The 21519-nt window shown below is 27.8% G+C and overlaps 1 protein-coding gene across 1 annotated transcript in view; it reads left to right on the forward strand.

Annotated features, from left to right (window-relative positions):
• Positions 1–2054: 2054 nt before the first annotated feature.
• Positions 2055–21519, forward strand: part of LOC129965777 (uncharacterized) — a 72160-nt gene continuing 52695 nt past the window's right edge. The window contains exon 1 of the mRNA XM_056079957.1: positions 2055–2331. Coding sequence (XP_055935932.1) covers positions 2286–2331 — 46 coding nt within the window. The 5' untranslated portion in view covers positions 2055–2285. The remainder of the gene's footprint in view (positions 2332–21519) is intronic.

Genomic DNA, 21519 nt, shown 5'->3' on the forward strand with positions numbered 1-21519 from the left:
TCGAACTTAGGGAGGTCTAAAACGTGGAGATTCGTCAAAAGCTTGAGTTCGAAATTTTTGTCGATTGCAATAATTTCTCTATACTACGTATACGAGAAAGTAATAAAAAATGAAGTTACAATAACACAAAATTTAATCCACGAAGTTAATTTGTCTTCTAATTGATATTTATGTTTTTAATAACCCTATGATGTTATGGATTTGTCTCCCTTAGTAATATTAGTATACACAATAATTAAAATTTATGTTGCACAATTAAAATAACATGGCATTCATTTCAAACAATCCGGCAAAATGTATTGAAGTTATATTTAAACAATTTATCCGAAATCAAATATAAAAAATATTCTGGGCTATCTAGCTAGTCGCTTGAGGCGATTAGTGATTAATACGATTTAACTATAAAAGTATGATTTTTTTTTAAATACGTAAGTTTCTTGACACTTTTGCACTTTTTTGTCATAAAATTGTATATAAAGAACATATTTCCTGTCTTTAGGCCTAAAATTTGAATCTATTGTAGAGCCCTAAATTTTGTATTGACAAGATAAAAAGAGAAGCTTTAAGATGACATAAAATATATATATAGCGTTTTCGATATTGCATAAGACCAGTGGGATGGGCCTCTCTTGAAATTTTCTCGTATGCTTTTTAATAAAAGTGTTTAATTTTTCTCCTCGCATTAAATTCTGAATTTTAAATCGGAATGTGAAAACGTTGCTTGGCACTGACAAACTACAATTACGAAATATAGACATTTGTCATGAATTTGGCATTTTTAACTAATCTGTTTTGCGATTTTGGGGGATAAATCCCTGGCATGCGGTTAATACACAAGTACCAGAAAATAGAGAATGTAATGTGAATATATTTTTTTTAATTGGTTGAAACCATAATTTAATGCAGATCTAGAATTGTAGCCACAAGATCACACACCAAATTTAAATTATTTAAGAATTGGCTTTTTTAGTTATTGCGTTTACATCCATGTGAAAATACAGACCGACAGACATTCAATCCTTTGACAGATTCTGTTTAAAATTTAATAAGCATTTAAAATTTTGATTCTAAATCTTTGAACCACATTACAGTTACCTAAGTTCTTACGTTTTAGAAACATTGCGTTCACATATATTCAAAAGTGCAGGTTGCAGATAGTTAATATCTTGTTGGATTTTGTTCAAAATTTAATCTGTATTTTAGAGGCCAAATATGTGTATCAAGTTTTATCTGTCTAGATTTTTCGGTTTTGTAGTTTTTTGAGTTCCCTTGTATGCGGACAGCGGGACAGACAAAAGTCTTCTGAACAATTTCGTCAAAATTTCATAGAAATCTATTTACCAGTTCTGTTTTTCTGTGATCTTGTTTTGATGAGACAGAAAAAGTGAAACAGGTGCAGGCACGATGATCAGAACTTGTGCAAGACTTCTGAAATAATACGAGGTTTTTTAATCCAAATTTGAAATTTAAAAACACTTAATAATATTAAAATAATAATAAAAAATTTGGCATGCAATAATCCTGTCGAACATATAAATAAAATTAAAAATTAAGATATTTTCAATTTCTCGAAATTATCTTACTAAGGTTTTAATATTATCTTTTAATGCGATTTTTTTTTGTTACTAAATTTTCGACGAAATGTGATACAAATATATTAATAATACTTAAGGTTAAAGTGACACTTTCAGTTTCTTGAAATTTTGTTGCTTAGAGTTTAATCAGATCTCTTAAAGCTGATTTTTTAAACTAAATTTTACTACGAAAGGGTAACCACACAGGCAATACATAATCATTACAGGTAGACTATTGGCAAGTACAGTCATGATTCAGACTGTTTTTGTGGTTTCAAACTCAAGGTCAAGGGACGTAGAGGACCGGAACGCTCTTTAATTGCCCACTTTTTAGAAAGATGGCAGCACTGTCACTCGTCGTGACCGGAAGTGTTTCCCCCTTTTTCCACCGAATCGCAGCAGCTGTTCCGCGGGGTACTTTTGTCTACTCTCTTTCTCTCGCTTCCCCGATCCGTTATTTTTATTGTAGTTTTCTTTCTCCCTCCCTTCACTTTTTTATCAGTGTTCGAATCGCGCGTGCGAGTTCACTTCTCTCTCTCTACCCCCGGAGTCCGTTATCTGAAAAGACTGACACCAATGCGCTGTCGCAATTTCTCGTCCAAAGTCCGCTCCTTGATGTAAATAATTATCTCTCCTGAAGAAGATGATCCCAAGTATCGCTCACAAGTACAGGGTACCAGCGGAGATGAAAATCTTTGAGTCGGATTCACCATGTTCCAAGAGATTCTGCTAGTTGCGTTCTGTTTCGGTGCCACCGGTGAGTCATGTTTTATGGATTATTGAACCACTGGGGGGAAGGTGTCTCATTTGCCGGTAATGGACATGCTTTAGAGGTTCTCTCGTTGTTTTAAAATGCTTCGTGTATGCGAAATTGTGACGACTTACAAAGAATTCTCGGTTTTTTTCGGACAGCCTCTTTAAAGATTCTGTATTTTTTTCGCCTATTTTCACTATAGAAGAGGCAATTAATATTTTAAACTTTAATTTTGGGAGTTTTATTAGATTTTTTATATTTGTGAGCATAATATCACATTTCTCTGGCCGTCTCTTCATTCTATAAAAAAAGACGAAAAAGAAAGAAAAAAAAAAACCTTCAGTTATTATATAGAAAATGATTCAGATATATTGATTTATGTTTTATCCTTGAAGGATTTTCCGTTAAAAAATATTTAATAATCTGTAATATTTTTTTACTGATTTGATAAATAGTTACCAAATTTTAAGCGTCATTCGAGCATAAATAGAACTTGAAACATCCCTCCCCCCAATTTATTGATTGGAATGTTTTAAAATGTTCTTTTTTACAAAAAAAATTAATTAATTAATTAATTAAAATTCAAAAAAAAAAAAGAAAGGGAAAAAAGTTGAGTTTTAATTCTCAACTAACTTTAAAAGATTTCTGTAAAAGAGTTTAAAAAGAACTTCGACAATTTCTCCCTTTTCTTTTCTTATCTCATATTTTTTTAATTCAATAATTCAATCGTTGTTTTTCCGTGAAAATATATTTATATCTTTTGGTGAGATGCTTTTGGAAAAATTATATTTCTTCTGCAACATCCCAGGTTTAAAATCCATATTCGTTTAAAAGAATTTTTGAAATTGTTCCTCAATCCACGTTTTAATGGATGAATTATTTAATATTTTTTAAAACATACATTCTAGAGTACAATTCTATAAAACTCTTAAAAACACCTTATTGGTAGGGAATAGAAGAAATTGATAAATTTATTATTTTTTCATTTGCGGTATAGACTTGCAGACTTGTAGCTACTTTTAACATTTGAAAGTGCAGTCAGTATTTTCATATTTACTTAATTGACATTTAATTCTTATAATTTAATTATTTTTTGTTAATTAGGTACTTTAATTTCCGAAACTGACTGTCTATGAAGTAGGTGGACTTATAAAAACCAGCTTGGGAGATATTCAATTTAATTCTGAATTCTATATGAATTTCTTGAATGGAAGGATAATTAGATAAGTTTAGTTCAACTTAACAAATTCAGTTTCCACATGTTTTTTCTATTGATTAATTTAAATTTCAAGACAAATATAAAGAAACTTTTGTACAGATTTATAATTTTTATTCATTCTTTAAACAAAATTTCAAAGTTGAAACTTTAATCTCTCTTCAAAAGTATGTCAGTCTTCTGATTTTGATTTTTTTTTAAAAAATTGGTTGGTTGTGAATAGATTTCAACTTATAACAACTAGTTTTAACGATATTCCCATTAATTCAAAAATTTGAATTTCTTGAGTGGAATGCTATTGCGTAAGTTCAGTTCAAGTAGCAAAATCAATTTCACTACGTTGTCTGCCGATTTATTAGTTTAAATTTCAAGAGAAAAAGTAGACTCTTCTGTTCTTAAAAGCAAATATAGAAGCTGTAATTTTAACCTATCTCAAAAGGTATTGAATCTTTATTAAGAGATTTTGTTTTATTCCTTTACTAGTAAAGTTGAAAAAGAAAAAAATAAAAGCCCTTTTTTTAAACGTCTAAGATATTTATTCTCAGAATAGCCATTTTTCTATTCATTTAGAATGTATTAAAATGTTCTTTAATTTCACTTTGTCAGCAGACTGATTGCGTAGAAGCAAAACAGCTGATTATCAACTGGTCTAGTGTTAGATTATCAGTATGAATGGCATAGAGAAATTTCTGAATTGAAGTGCATGCAGCGTAAGATAACAACTATCAATTTAATTTCATTGTATTTCACATTCGTCTTGATAGGGAATTAAACAATAATAATATACATTCTGCTTCAAGCATATTTAACATGAAGTATTGTAGTAAAGAGTTTACACTTCATAAAATAATAGGATTTATAACATCGTTTATACTATTAATAATTTTGCTGCATACATCCATAAAGATATTTATAAAACCTGAAAATTCAGTTTAAAATTTATGTAATCTTGCCATTTTTTTCCAGTTTACATTTTTATTTATTTATACATTATTTCTAAAAGAGCTTGTGGAAATTATAAGGAACTTCGAAGGCATTTATTATATCGCATAATCATATGTTTTGGATGAATTTTTACTCGCTAAACATATCAGTTTTAAATTAAATTTCTTTTAATTGTTTTTAGTAATTAATGTTGATTCCATTCTGGTAAAACTTTATTTTTATATAATGAAAAATAATCATAAATATTCAAAAATATTCAATTTTTTAAATAAACTTGTCTTATCATAAATTCAATTCTAAGAAACATTTTATTCAATTAGAACACATTTTTAAATACTGCATTAGTTATTCGTATAAATTTTGAAGAATTATTATAAACTATTTTTACATGGTTAATATTTTTCGTGATATCACTGTGTTGGAAACCGTTATCTAATTTTTTTAAAATCTAAAATCTTTTAAGAATAGTATTGGCAGAGTGTGAATTACTTTCAGAATGTTCAGCTTATCAAAATTAAAAGAAAATCCAGTCTTCAAATTAAATGCTTATCTGGCAATGCAGAATACTAATAGACAATATTTATGAGCTAGTATAAACAAATACATTTATAAAATATATGCATATATCATTTCGTTCATCATTTTGATCATTCAGAACACTGAATCCTTCAATAACAAGTTTAGTTTTTAAAACATTTTATTATAAGAAATATTTGTGTCTTCCATCTGAATTTAACAGATATTTATTTCTCCTAATGTGTTTTCGATCTTTAAAAAAATACAGTTGGTTTCTAGCTTCGACAAGAATACTTTTGAAATAATATACAAATATGAAAAAATAGAATTTGCAAGACTAAGAATTGTATGAAATAGAATTAGTTTTAAAGACTTCTAAGTTTTAGATTTATGAGTTTGGACATGCTCAGATTTCAAAGGAATCAATTCATGCAATGAAAGAGACGCTAGATAAACGTAGCTACGTATGTCATCTTAACATGTCTGTTTTATATAGTGCGCATGCGTCGATCATCAAATCTTTCACTTAGCTTATTTTGCTTATAGTTTTCGTAAATTTATAAACAGAAAAAAATGCGTTGTTTCTTAGCTTTTGATTAGCTTATTTATAACATAAAAAAGAAAGATGATTTCGAGAAAATTAAGTTTTTCAAGTTCCTGTTTAATGATCCTGAGTTATTAAAAGTGTGGATTGTGAAATACAGAGTGGTTGGGGTTTACATCATAGACATAAAATAAACATAGAGTTTTAGATATAAAAGCCTTTGCAACGCAATGATGTATACGTCTATTAGCTAACAGATAAAAAAATTCATCTAATAAATAATTTAAACAAAACTAAGTATATATATTATAAATTTAAAAATCATTAGTATAATATAAATTGGATTAATAATATTAGCAAACACGATTGCTCCTGATGAAGACAGAAAACGAAAGTTAACAAAAGTATAAAAACTTACTTAAAAAAATACAGATACTAAATTAAAATTCTAATTCAAAAATTGGAATCATAGTATTAAAAATATAAAGCAAAAATAAAATAAAAATTATTTTAGTAAGTGAAAGAATATTTTTTAAAGTTAAAATTGGCAACTGTACAATACTTTTTGCGTACAGCATTTAAATCTATATTATCACTTTGCGTTTATTATATAAATGTGTAAATATTTATTTTGGTTTTCAACTGTTTTTTTTGTTTTTTTTAAACATTTCTATAATTTTAATTAATATTAAAGATCTAAGAAGCTAAGGTACCGAAAAACCGCAATTACATAATAATGCACTATAAACTCCTGTTTCAGAATCTAGGTCAACGCACTACTTTAAAAAGGTGATTTTTTTCTTCTCTTTTTCCCCTTTGCTAAGATATAAAAGGCCTTTATATACTAGCATCTGTATAAGGAGGGAAGAAAAAAAAATCAAATAAATAAAATATGAAGGGGAAGTGAAAACTACCTTCTCGCACGCTTCGAGTGAGCAGGTGGTGGGATTTGAAGGGTTGTGCAAGAATACGGGATATAAAGTTTCACGACTGCAATCAGCTGTAATAAAAGATTCAAAAAGTTACGTGAAGTTTTGTTTGCTTCTTTTAAAACTTTTAAAGATTTATGAGAAGCAGAATATTAGAATGTTTAACTTTTACCAATGCCAGATTTCCAGCAAGACAGAAATAAGCAGCTGCCTAGGGGGTGATAGGCTGAACAAGTCTATTAAAAAACTTTAACTTTGTATTTGCCGAATAAATATTTGTAAAATATACAAATGCTGCAGATTATAAAATATTAGGATAGTATCAACATTTTATCAAGTATATTTCATTAGGTTCTTATATTCTTCATTACATTCATTTAGTTATTAGAATATGTATAAACACTGTATGTCTGCTCAATATCATGGTGTGTACAAAACTGGATATTGGATAATCTAGAATTATAATAGATAAGTAAAAACAAATTATTTTTGTTGAAGTTAATAAAATAAAAAAATTTCAATTTGTAATGAATCATTAATATGTTAGAAATGTATTGAAAATCATAAAACGGAATTGAATGGACCAAATATTAAAAGTGGAATTACGTAATAGATGGAATGTCATAAAATCACCAAGGACAAGAACATTTTGTATCAGTTCCTGTGGTAAAACAGTGAGAAACAAAGGAGTTACATACACCCTGCTTAGAAACAAACAAACAAAAGAAAATCAGACTTTGACTGTTACCATTTTGATCTGAGAATGATTATAGTTTCATATTCCACTAAATCTTAAAGAATTCTTTTTTAATAAATCGTTTGCTCTATATCTTTATGCGTTAAATTTGAAATCTATATTAAAATGTTCCACAGACCAAAGGAATTAGAATATGAAAAATAACTGTAATATCTTTATAAAAGTTTTGTATTATAATATATTATATATACATATGTATATATTTTGTATTATAATATATTATATATATTATAATTTGAATGTCTTCACAATTTCCATCTCAAATTGGAACTAATAAATAATTTATTTATTATTTACAGTACCTTGGAAAATATGTTTTTAAGTAGCAAAATCGACAGAATAAATATTTTTATAGAAAATGAAAATTGTTGTTTCTACTTTTTAAAAACATTTTGATACAATTATATATCTTAAACCACTACAAGTGGATTTGGATCCATTTTTCCAATTTGTATAAAAGAAAGAGTAGTTTGCTTCGGGAAAAAAAATCTACTGTAATAATGAATCAAAATTTCCATTAATATATAATGTATGATTATTTTTTGGAAGGATGGAGTGTTAGAATATTTTCTGTGATTCTTTGATGAAAGCATTTATATTTAGAAATGTATATTTTGAAGATGATTCCTTATTCGTTACAATAGATTCTTTATAGAATAAATTCTGTTTTCTAAAGATTTATTGGTATGCAATCAGTATCAATGTTGTATAAGACTATTAGAAGTTTTATGATGAAATTTATTTCGTTTCATATCATAATTTTAGAATTATTTTATATATGATGATAATTTTGGAAAAAAGTTTTTGAGTTGTAACTGTATTCATTTTACCAAAAGTTTATAAATTTATTTTTAATTATGTATATATTTTTTATTTAGATTTAGAATGAAATTTTTGTTATTATTTCTTTAATAAGAACTAATGTATTATTAAAAGTTAATACGACTTTTACTCGAATTACAATTTTGCGTGTAATATTTCTTTGACACTTAAAACAAATGAACTCGATTTGTGCTTAAATTTTTTATAAAATAGTTTTAATATTGCGTCTATTATTTAAATTTTGCTTCCGATGATTCTTAAATACCAAAAATCTTTCTGAAGTATTCTGGTAACTAAGACAATTTAAAGTTTTATTTTTATTGCCACAAAGATATTAAAAAGATATTCTCTTTGTCAAACTTTAAATAGTGAATCGTATTACTCCAAACTAATCATAAATAACTGAAGTGATTTTGTTTTCAAAGATTTGTTTTATTCTGAATGTCGCTCTATCAATAATTATTTTTCTGAGACTTTTAAAACATTTTTGTAATGTTTTACTTTGCTCTGAATGTAGTTTTATCACGATTCATTTTTCTAAGCGCTAGATATGATTTCACCATAACAATGACTAAAGTTCAGAGTAAAAAAAATTATCACGAACTGATAGTGAGATCATGTCTTTGATTCTTACTATAGATAATAAAAGTGAAACGGGTTAACTGTTGGAAGACTTCTTAAAAAAAAAGCAATTTTTTCTCAAACGTGTTAATTTGGAATTTAATAACATTTAATTTTAAATTAAGAATTACTGCTTATTAACTCTTAGTTTAAAATAAAATGAAGCTAAATTAGCTAAGAATATAAAACGAATATAGTTTTAAAACAAAGATGAAATACAGTTTTAAAAACTTATTTTTCAAATGTAAAAATGTATGAAAATTAGTTAGATGATTTGCGATTTTAGTATAATTGAATCCGCTGTTTACAATGAACGAAATACTACCTCATTATTTATACTTAATTTAAATTATAGTTTTATACTTTCAATGACATTATAAAGGCTTCTCTGAAGGGCATATGCAAGCAAAAGTCATTTAAATATTAGAAAAAATTTCAAATGAATTGTCTAAAACTTGTTTCAAACTTTCATTTATCGAATTAAAAATAAAACTCTTTGCTTGTAAAATTGAAATGTTAGTATATTTAAGTGAATTGAAAGTTTGGATCAAGAATTTCAAAATAAAAACCATCCATAAAATTGTTGTTGAAAGAATTTAAAAATATTCTCTTAAAATCGATATAATACAAGGAAATTAAACTAAATCTTTATGAAAAGATAAATAAAAAAATTGAACACTAATGATTCATTTGAATATTAGAAAAAAAAATTCCAAATAAACTGCCTAAAATTGGTTTCAGATTTTCATGTATCGAATTAAAAATAAAACTCTTTGTTTGTAAAATTGAAATGTTAGTATATTTAAGTGAATTAAAAGTTTGAATCTAGAATTTCGAAATAAAATCGATACATAAATTGCTGTTCAAAGAATTTAAAACATTCTCTTAAAATTGATATAACACTAGGTAAAATAAACTAAATATTAATGAAAAAATAAATAAAACAAATCGAGCAATAATGACTCGTTTGAATATTAGAAAAAAATTCTAAATAAACTGCCTACAATTGGTTTCAGACATTCATGTATCGAATTAAAAATAAAACAATTTGCTTGTAAAATTGAAATGTTAGTATATTTAAGTGAATTGAAAGTTTGGATCAAGAATTTCAAAATAAAAACCATCCATAAAATTGTTGTTGAAAGAATTTAAAAATATTCTCTTAAAATCGATATAATACAAGGAAAATAAACTAAATCTTTATGAAAAGATAAATAAAAAAATTGAACACTAATGATTCATTTGAATATTAGAAAAAAAAATTTCCAAATAAACTGCCTAAAATTGGTTTCAGATTTTCATGTATCGAATTAAAAATAAAACCCTTTGTTTGTAAAATTGAAATGTTAGTATATTTAAGTGAATTAAAAGTCTGAATCTAGAATTTCGAAATAAAATCGATACATAAATTGCTGTTCAAAGAATTTAAAACATTCTCTTAAAATTGATATAACACTAGGTAAAATAAACTAAATATTAATGAAAAAATAACTAAAACAAATCGAGCAATAATGACTCGTTTGAATATTAGAAAAAAATTCTAAATAAACTGCCTACAATTGGTTTCAGACATTCATGTATCGAATTAAAAATAAAACAATTTGCTTGTAAAATTGAAATGTTAGTATATTTAAGTGAATTGAAAGTTTGAATCAAGAATTTCGAAATAAAAACCATCCATAAATTATTGTTCAAAGAATTTAAAACATTCTCTTACAATTGATATAACACTAGGGAAAATAAACTAAGTATTAATGAAAAGATAAATAAAACCAATCGTACAATAATGATCTCGTTTGAATATTAGAAAAAAATTCTAAATAAACTGCCTACAATTGGTTTCAGACATTCATGTATCGAATTAAAAATAAAACAATTTGCTTGTAAAATTGAAATGTTAGTATATTTAAGTGAATTGAAAGTTTGAATCAAGAATTTCGAAATAAAAACCATCCATAAATTATTGTTCAAAGAATTTAAAACATTCTCTTACAATTTATATAACACTAGGGAAAATAAACTAAGTATTAATGAAAAGATAAATAAAACCAATCGTACAATAATGATCTCGTTTGAATATTAGAAAAAAATTCTAAATAAACTGCCTACAATTGGTTTCAGACATTCATGTATCGAATTAAAAATAAAACAATTTGCTTGTAAAATTGAAATGTTAGTATATTTAAGTGAATTGAAAGTTTGAATCAAGAATTTCGAAATAAAAACCATCCATAAATTATTGTTCAAAGAATTTAAAACATTCTCTTACAATTGATATAACACTAGGGAAAATAAACTAAGTATTAATGAAAAGATAAATAAAACCAATCGTACAATAATGATCTCGTTTGAATATTAGAAAAAAATTCTAAATAAACTGCCTTAAATTGGTTTCAGACTTTCATGTATCGAATTAAAAATAAAACAATTTGCTTGTAAAATTGAAATGTTAGTATATTTACGTGAATTGAAAGTTTGAATCAAGAATTTCGAAATAAAAACCATCCATAAATTATTGTTCAAAGAACTTAAAAATATTCTCTTAAAATCAATATAATACAAGGAAAATAAACTAAATCTTATGAAAAGATAAATAAAAAAAATCGAACAATAGTGACTCGTTTGAATATTAGAAAAAAAAAATTCAAAATAAACTGCCAAAAACTGGTTTCAGGATTTCATGTATCGAATTAAAAATAAAACTCTTTGCTTGTAAAATTGAAATGTTAGTATATTTAAGTGAATTAAAAGTTTGAATCAAGAATTTCGAAATGAAATCGATACATAAATTGTTGTTCAAAGAATTTAAAACATTCTCTTACAATTGATATAACACTAGGGAAAATAAACTAAGTATTAATGAAAAGATAAATAAAACCAATCGAACAATAATAAAAGGATAATATTTGACTTTTAAAGATGTAAAAATTTATGCAATAAATTTGTACTAGTCAGGTTTAATATTTGTATATTTAAAAATAAACTCTTCAAAATTCCATTTAACATTAAAAAAGTGTTATTTCTACAGTATTTCTGTAAATATGATAAATTTAAACCTAGTAATATCTGCGTATCTGTAATGTAATTACAACATGAAGATTTTCATGTGAATGCCTCTTTTTATGAGTAGAAGATTTTATGGAACAGGTTTCTTAAAAACGATGTTCCATTTTAAGATGCAAAGAATTTAAATGATTTACCAACAAACGATTCACATTAAATAAGTGTGTTAGTATGGCTGAAATGTTTTATTCAGTGTCTGTGGTTGTGGTTTGAAATAATTGTATTTATTCAATTTAAACTGTTTTATCTTTTTTATCTTGACAGATATGCATCGTGCTTTTTCTTAGTGCTGATACCCAAACCGGTGATATTTTTCTGTTTATGCTGCAGAAAATAAGTAAATAAAGCTGAATTTCCTAAAACTCTACTATTTTTTTTCTCCGCTTTTCTAGAAGAAAAATGCCTGAAGAATTTTTATGATAAACAAAATATAAGCTGAATTTTTCATTTTTTTTTCTTTCTTAATATTAACTAAACATTTTATTAAAAAGTGCTTCTTTTATATATTTTATAGAGACCTTTTTATATATTTCTTAATAAAATCAAAGCCATTCTGGCATTAGACAACTGTTTAGGCAATTAAGCGAATGTCCAGGCCTTTGTTAAAGCAAGACTCAATTTTTCATAATTTATTTTAATCTGAAATATATAATTAATTTTAATTATAAATGTATTAATGACTAAATTAATGAAAAATTAGTATTTAAAATAAGATTTAATATAAATAATTTAAAAAGATTATTAAAAATTGATATCTACTATCACAAATTTCAAGTTATGATTTGAGAACAATTTTATTTCACAATATAAATTTTGATAGCCAAAAGTTAGATTTTCAAACCTTAGTTGGTCACACAAAATACATTAATGAATCAGAGCGTCCGAAATATTTTGAAAATAGTAGATTGATCTTTTTACCATAATCCTTATTCTGGATTACTTTTAATTATGCATTAGAGTACAAAGTCGATGGTTTTAATTCAAACTTGTTGATTTTGGAGGGATTTTTTTTTAATAAATACATTTTCTACAAATCCAATTCCTATAGTCGATAATATTGAACAACTCATGGATTTTATATCTATATCTATTCAACCTTTTTTTATATCAAAAAAAAAATCCAAAGTAATATTATGTTCTCAATAATAAACTTTTTTGGGTGCATTTTAAGTGTTGCTAATTTATGGTTTTTGCTTTCGGGATATAAAAGAGTAACAAGTTGTTTCTAAATTTAAAAATATTAATTGCATAGTAAAAATAAGTATTTTCAATGATTCCATAAATATTCCTTTTAGGAGTACAGTTTCTTTTACCAACATAAATAATGCTTTTAACTCTAATAAAATTTTAAAATAGTAAAAATAATGAGATCTACCTCAATATTATCATATGATTGCATTAACAACACAAAAATTAAAATGAAGCCTGTTACCAATCCCACATTGCGCAATGATTCAGTTTCGCTTCGCCTATATTTTTAATTAATTAAATTGAAGTATTTTATTTAATTTTGAATAATTTAATTACATTAAAAATCTAATGCGATTCTTGAGTTAATGCTGATAAATTTAGAAAAGGTTACTACTTTTTAATAGATTTTAATTAAAAATGGAACTAAATAATTTTTTTTTTCGAATTTTCCTACTCTGGTTTATAAAGATATGCTCAACTGCGGCTGAATTACAGCAAAAAAAAAAAAGTCATGACATTTTTTGTCTAAAATAAATGTGCATGTAGTGTTGTTACATTTTTATATGTTTAAGAAAAATTAGAAATTATCTACCGTAGGTTTGGCTCTATATATGTCGCTCCAGTTTTTCAAAGGGTTGACCGTCTATCAGTCTATGTATATGCATGTACTTGAATGAAAAACGCAACAACTTAGTCAAATTAAATTTGATTTATTATCTTATCAGCAAATTTATTGATATCAAGTTTCTAACCTAAAGAGTGAAAAAAAGACACCCATAAACCATAATAGGTTTTTCTTCATTACATTATAACCAGAGGAAGTTGTCTCCTCCAAACTTTCTCGTATACACTGTAATAAACTTGTCATGCCAGAGAATGCTTTAGTGGCGTACAATAGCTAAGAAATATTAACTTTTGGCATGGATTTAGCATTTTTACCGAATCCATAATATCGTTGGTGATTAATCCCTGGCATGCGTTAATAGTATACAAAAATCGAATTCTTGTTTTAAACATGTTTTTCTCAACCTATTGAAAGAAAATTTTTACATAGAACAGCAGTTGTAGCCTCAAAATATCCCATATCAAATTTAATATATTGAAGTCATTGCATTTTTGAGTTATCTTGTTTATATATTTCTGAAAATGTAGACTGACTGACAGTCAACCCTTGTCTAAAACTCTGACAGGTATCTACACTATCGATATTAAAATTGTATACCAAATTTTATTTGTCTAGTTCTCTCCGTTTTGTAATTGTCGTATTAACTTATATTCAAATAACCGGACAGACGGACTTCTTCTGAATAGATTTTACTCAAGATTTGAAATTTGCAAATGTCGTGTAAAATCCGTACACCAAATTTCAACCGTCTAGCTGAAAGCGTTTTTGAGTTATCTTTGTCACAGATAGGCAGACAGACGGACGGACATTTTTCGAAAAGGTGTTTCTTGAACTCAGAAAGGTCTAATGATTGTAGATTCATCAAAATATCGAGTTCAAAATTTTTGATGATTACTATATTTATTCTGTACTAGGTATACTAGAAAGTAAAAAGCAAAACGCAGTTATTTTGTTAGTGTGCAAGAACTGGGGTAATGGTCTCCCAGAAACTGTCTAGCGTGCTCACCAATCAAAGACTTCCGACTTTCTCTTCATAAAATTGGGAATCTTTGGTACCGCCTCGAATACCTTATGTCGCATTAGTAAACGATAGCTACGGAATATAGATATTTTTGCACGAATCTAGCATTTTTACTGAATCTGTTGCGAGAACATGTATTTTGGGCGCATTTTTGGCGACTGAATGAAACCGAAATTTGACACGGAACAATTGTAGTCGCAAAATTACATACCGAATTTCATTTTTTGAAATGAATTATTGCATTTATATGCATACGAAAACACAAGCCAACAGATGGTGAACAATTTGACAAATATAGTTCAAAATTTAATATCTTTCTTTTAGATGGCAGATTTACTCTGATTGGCCCTTTGCGTTTCGTGGCGATCGAGTTTACTCATACATTCAAATAGCAGCCAGACAAATTTCATGTGAATGAATTTCACTCAAACTTTGATAGAAGTCTAGAAATTTGGTTGCCATTCCATATAGCAAATTTCAGTTGTCTAGCTCAAAATGTTTTTCAGTTATACTGTATTCACAAGCAGATGGATTTTAATGCCGAAAATGTGTTTTTAGGGCTTACAACGGTCTGAAATATAGATATTTTTCAGAATCTCCTGTTTGATTTTTTTTGACAATTGCAATACTTTCTTTATTCTTCGTACACAAGAAAATAAAATTCAAAGGAAGAATTCATCAGCTTCTTTTGTTTTCGTTACAACTAATATTCCATAGAAATATTTCTGCAGGTGGGTGAGGCACTTTCCTTCTCAACATAGCAAATTTTTCTGCTAAATATGGGAAAAAGGTCAAAATACGATAAAATTGAAGTGTTTGTGCAGGGAATGTAAAACGGGAACTAAATATATACCTTATCAAAACCATATCTGGTGCAGAGATAATAATCTTTCGGAAAAGTGAGCCGTTTCCATTTCGATTCGGCACTCACAAAGTGCAGGATGCCGTCGCACGAGAAGTATAACATTGCTTTGTGAATCACACCTGAGCGGAATCTTAATTCTTGAGATAATCGCTTTCCGTTGCCAGGTTTGATTATCTTGAGATGATAATATGCCGTAATTCAGTTGCTGCAAAGAATTGCCAAACTGTTTTCGAGACCTAAGTGTCTGCATACAGAGTAGACTATGAATATGGAATTGGAGACAGGGGGTTTCTCGTCAATAATTTTTTTTTTAAATACAATATTTTTTCTTTTGTATTTCAATTATATATTTTTTTATTATTCCTTAATTAAAAATGTATATGGATTATATTGTTATACATCAGAAACTAAAAAATACATGTTGAACGAAAATGACATAAAAAATGAAAACGGAAATGTTTTTGAACTTAGTTTTTGCTAAATTGGGTTTAAGGGAAATGTTGAGAATTGTACCCTGAATTCAACGAAACTAGTCTCCACAAAACTTTCTCGCATTCCCTCTAATAAATATGTTGTCATTTTTCTCCCATATAAAATTGTGCATTTTGGAAAAGGTTGAGAATGTCTTGCATGATACTGGCAAAAAAATAAAAAAGTTACAAATATAGATTTTGATGTGAATCTAGCATTTTTATTGAATCCTGCGTGCCATCTTTGGCGATTTATCTCTGGCATGAGGTTAATATGCAGATGCTCGAAAATCGAATACACATTTTGGACACTCTATTTCTTCATCGATTGAAATCAAAATTAGTCGTAGAACTAAATTGTATTCACAATATCACATACCAAATTTCAGTGATTTAAATCGGTATTACAAGTTTACATACCAAATTTCGGTTATTTAAATCGGTATTACAAGATCACATACCAAATTTCAGTTATTTAAGTGAGTGTTATAAGATCACATATCAAATTGCAATTATTTAAGTGAGTGTTACAAGATCGCATACCAAATTCCATTTATTTAAGTGAGTGTTACAAGATCGCATACCAAATTCCATTTATTTAAGTGAGTGTTACAAGATCGCATACCAAATTCCATTTATTTAAGTGAGTGTTACAAGATCACATACCAAATTCCATTTATTTAAGTGAGTGTTACAAGATCGCATACCAAATTCCATTTATTTAAGTGAGTGTTACAAGATCACATATCAAATTGCAGTTATTTAAATCGGTATTACAAGATCGCATACCAAATTCCATTTCTTTAAGTGAGTGTTATAAGATCGCATATCAAATTGCAGTTATTTAAGTGAGTGTTACAAGATAACATATCAAATTGCAGTTATTTAAATCGGTATTACAAGATCGCCTACCAAATTCCATTTATTTAAGTGAGTGTTACAAGATCGCATATCAAATTCCATTTATTTAAGTGAGTGTTACAAGATCGCATACCAAATTCCATTTATTTAAGTGAGTGTTACAAGATCACATATCAAATTGCAGTTATTTAAATCGGTATTACAAGATCGCATACCAAATTCCATTTATTTAAGTGAGTGTTACAAGATCGCATATCAAATTCCATTTATTTAAGTGAGTGTTACAAGATCACATATCAAATTTCCTTTATTTTAGTCAGTATTACAGTGCCACATACCAAATTTCATTTATTTAAATCTGCGTGCTTACATGCATGAGAAAATACAGAATTGACAGAGGGTCAACCTGTTGTGAGATTTGGTTCAAACTTTTATAAGTATCTTCATTTTAAATGCTAAACCTGTTTGCCGAATTTTTTCTGTCTAACTGTTTACGTTTTGTAAGCACCAAATTAAATTGTACTCGAACAGTCAGATGGACAGACTTCCACTGAATGCATTTCATTCAAAATTTGACAGAAATCTATAAACGTTGTATAAAGTCAATATACCAAATTTCATTTCTCTCTTAACTTAAAGTGTTTTTGAGTTTTTGTGTTCATAGACAAAACAGACATATTTCCAGAAGTTACTATGTTCATGTAAACAGAAGCAAACAGAGAAAAAAACATCCTTATGACCGTTTTAGTTAAAAATTAAATACATATTTACTCTGTTGTAAATATTATATGCTAAATTGGCGGTTTTAGTTCACAATTAAATACAATATGCTTTTGTTATAAAAATTATATTCTAAACGTGACGGGTTTAGTTAAAAATTATATACGAATCTATATTTTTGTTGTAAAAATTATATGCTAAATTTGACCTTTTTAGTCCAAAATTAAATTCAAATCTATACTTTTGTCGTAAATATTATATGCTAAATGTAGTGGTTTTTATTCAAAATTAGATGCAAATTTATACTTTTGCTGCAAATATTATGTGTTAAATTTGATGGTTTTAGTCCAAAATTAAATACAAACCTATACTTTTGATGTAAAAATTATATACTAAATTTGACGGCTTTAGTGCAAAATTAAATACAAATCTATAATTTTGCTGTAAATATTATATGCTGAATTTGACGGTTTTAATACAAAATTAAATACATATCTATAATTTTGCTGTAAATATTATATGCTAAATTTGACGGTTTTAATACAAAATTAAATACAAATCTATACTTTTTTAGTAACTATTATATGCTAAACTTTATCTATTTATTTTGTTATGTTTTCCAGTTACAGCGCTCCCGTATACATGAATATTTCCTATTTCAAAAATATATAATCGCTTTTATCGATATCACTTTGCTTATCAATTTGGCCGCTTTTATTCCGCAGAGGGATGATGCGCACTGAATAATAAGATGTGTTCTAAAATTCTTTGCTTTTGCCATATTCTTTTTTCTTCTTCATTTCTTTACGATATCGATATTCATTTTTTCGAAGCAAATCGATAAATAAAAAAAAAAAATTCCATAGTTTCTTTTAAAAAATTTAAACTGCTTAATCTTTCCATCTTAACCCTATTATGTTGAAATAAAATTCCGCTGGCTTATGAGGAAAAAACGAGAAAAATTCCCGTATTTGAAAATGTTATAGACGCTGTAGAAGAATGGTAATCCACTTTTTGATAAATTCGACAAAGCATCTGATTTACAATTCTAGTGATAAAACAAATGCCGAATCGTTATGTTTTTGAGTTATCATGTTCATATACTGATATTATTCTAAAATGGTGCTTTTAGGACTCAGATAAGTCTGAAAAGTTGATATTCTTCATTAGAATATATAGGCCGAATTTTTTGATGCTAATAGTAATATTTTCTTCAATATAATAGTAATATTTTCTAATAGTAATATTTGCTAATAGTAATATTTTCTTAATTATATTGAAATTAAAATACATAAAAAAAATTGTTATATTTTGAAGGGGGAGGGAATACTCCACTCACTTGAGCATGCTACTAAACAATTCAACTACAGATATTGAATTATCATTTCAAAAGTTGTAGAATTGTTATCTTAGATTCAATCAAGCTTTTGTATTCTTCAATTGTTTCAAAAGTTCTTAAATATTGTTATACTACCCGTCTTTTTGTAACCAGCTGGTTTGCCGGCATTAATAGATGCTAAAAATTAAATATTTTGGGATATTAATTATATACAAAAAATAATTATATGTCTTAATAATTTCCTTAACAAAGTACTTTTATATTACTAAGCATTTACAACTTGAAATTTGCACATACCATTCTGGGGTCCATTTCTAGGTAGCTGTGTTATTTCTTCTATTTATTATTTTTAATTAATTATTTCTTGAAGCATTTAATAAAATAATCAAAATATACAGGGTTAGCAAGAAATAAATTACCCACTTCAGAGGGGTCCAAGATGTGTTCTATTGGTCCAAATAAGATAAAATTTGAACTACAGATTATTCAGATGACATGCTTTACATTTATAAATTTTTAAAATTTAGTACAAACATTCAATAATAGATGGCGTTATAACACATATGGCATTTATTTGCATTTATTGAAAATATGAAACATAATTTGCGTTACAGCGCATGTCTATTACCATTTTTCTTTGGATAAAAAGAAGGCAGATTCTACACGAACATTAGTTTCTTCTCTGTTCGTCATACCTACATTGCAAAAAAAAAGCGCTAGTGGTGAAATTGCTCTACCAGAACCAACAAAACTCCGTTGCAGCTCTAAAGGAATTTCATCGTATGAAGAAGATACGAAGAGGTCCAATATCTCCAGATGCCCTATGCAAGATGATGCAGAAATTTGAAAAAACTGGGCATCTTGACATTCTTCCAGATAGAGGGCGAAAAAAAATTCCGCCTTCCAGCTTCGAAAATGTTGCGACCGTACTCTTTGAAGCCAGCAGTCAGTCGCCGCATAATAGTGTGAGTTTGCCAGTTGTTTCCCGTGTTCTGGACATGCGTTTTCAACTGTAAGAAAAATCGTACGGCAGATTTTGCATTTTTATCCATACAAAATCAAGTCTTTGCACTTGTTGCAGGACGGAGACTTAGAGGTCCGTAAAACTTTTGCACTTCAGTTCCTTGCTCGAATGGTGGTTGACACAACTTAGCCATAGAACATTCTGTGGGGTGATGAGGCCCACTTTTCCCTCAATGGGCAAGTTAACAGCCGCAACTGTCGAATTTGGGCAGAGGAAAGCCCTCACGTTATCCAGGCACAACCCTTGCATCCTGAAAAAGTGACAGTATGGTGTGGTTTTACAGCTACCTTTATCATTGGACCGTATTTCTTTGAAGAGATCACTTCAAATGGAATCCAGACCTGTTGCGTCACAGGACAACGGTACCATGATGTGCTGAGGGATTTTGTAATCCCAACTCTTCTATAGCGTGGATGTCTTCAAGACATCATTTTCATGCAGGATGGTGCACCACCTCAAATTGATCGTCGTGTAAAGATTGTTAATTCAGCATTTCACAGAAGCACGAGTTATCAACCGTCATTTCCCAATAACATTGTCTCCGGATATCACCCCTTGAGACTTTTGGTTGTGGGGTTATTTGAGGGACAATATCTACAGTTAAAGGCCATTATCTCTACCAGATCTGAAGGACAACATTCGGCGCCATAATCTTAATATTCCAGCAGACTCACTCCGGTCATCTGTAGAAAATATGGTTCTCCGATTTGAGCATATTGTTGAAAATGAAGGAGGATATATTGTGCAATTTTAATTTTACTTTATTCAACAATTATAAACCATATTAAATGGTTTTATGTGCATTACAACGCCACCTAACGGTGAATTTTTGCACTAATTTTTTTTATTTAATAAATGTAAAGCGCGTCATCTCAATAATCCGTAGTTCAAATTTTATCTCATTTGGATCAATGGAACGCATTTTAGAGCCCTCTGAAGTAGATAACTTATTTCTTGCTAACCATGTATATTGAGATACCTATTTGATTTTTCTCAATATATATGAAGTTCAGCGCAAAATGCGTCATATTGCGAAATTATATAAGAAAATTACTAGCATATTCCCGCTATTGGTTAAATTCGTAATCATCATAATCTTCACTGTTATGATTCGTTTTCGATTAATCGATTATTTTGCGATTTGACAAAACAATAACTTCCTTTCTTCATCTATAACTAAAATAACAGAGATAGTCAATGGATGATATACAACCGCCCCCCCCCCTTTACTTCAATCAATTGACTATTATTGAGAAAACAAAGATATAATTCATTGCAAACTGTTTGGGAAAAACCGGTTTTATCTAAAACAGCCTGTACTTGTTAAGTATAGCGTTGATAAACAAATAGATTTAATAATTAAAAGAACTGCGGTTCCTTTACAAATAAAAAGTAGTTATCAACTGGCATTTAAATAATCTTCTTGTAGGTTACAGACAGATAGTTTTTTGTTTATACGATTTAAGTGTAGGTTTTTGTTTATGTAGGTTTATGTAGTTTTTTTTTTTTTTTTTTTTTTTTTTTTTTAATGTTTTCCTTTCTTTAATAATAATTTTTAAGGAGCATACCCACAGCTTTATCAAGATGAAAATACCAGTTGTCTGGATTTCTTTTAACAAAACTTTTGTGCAGTGACGGTCGCCTAGTGTTAAAGTCTCAGCC

This window comes from Argiope bruennichi, chromosome 1 (assembly GCF_947563725.1).
Source record: "Argiope bruennichi chromosome 1, qqArgBrue1.1, whole genome shotgun sequence".
In the NCBI taxonomy this organism is placed as follows: Eukaryota; Metazoa; Arthropoda; class Arachnida; order Araneae; family Araneidae; genus Argiope; species Argiope bruennichi.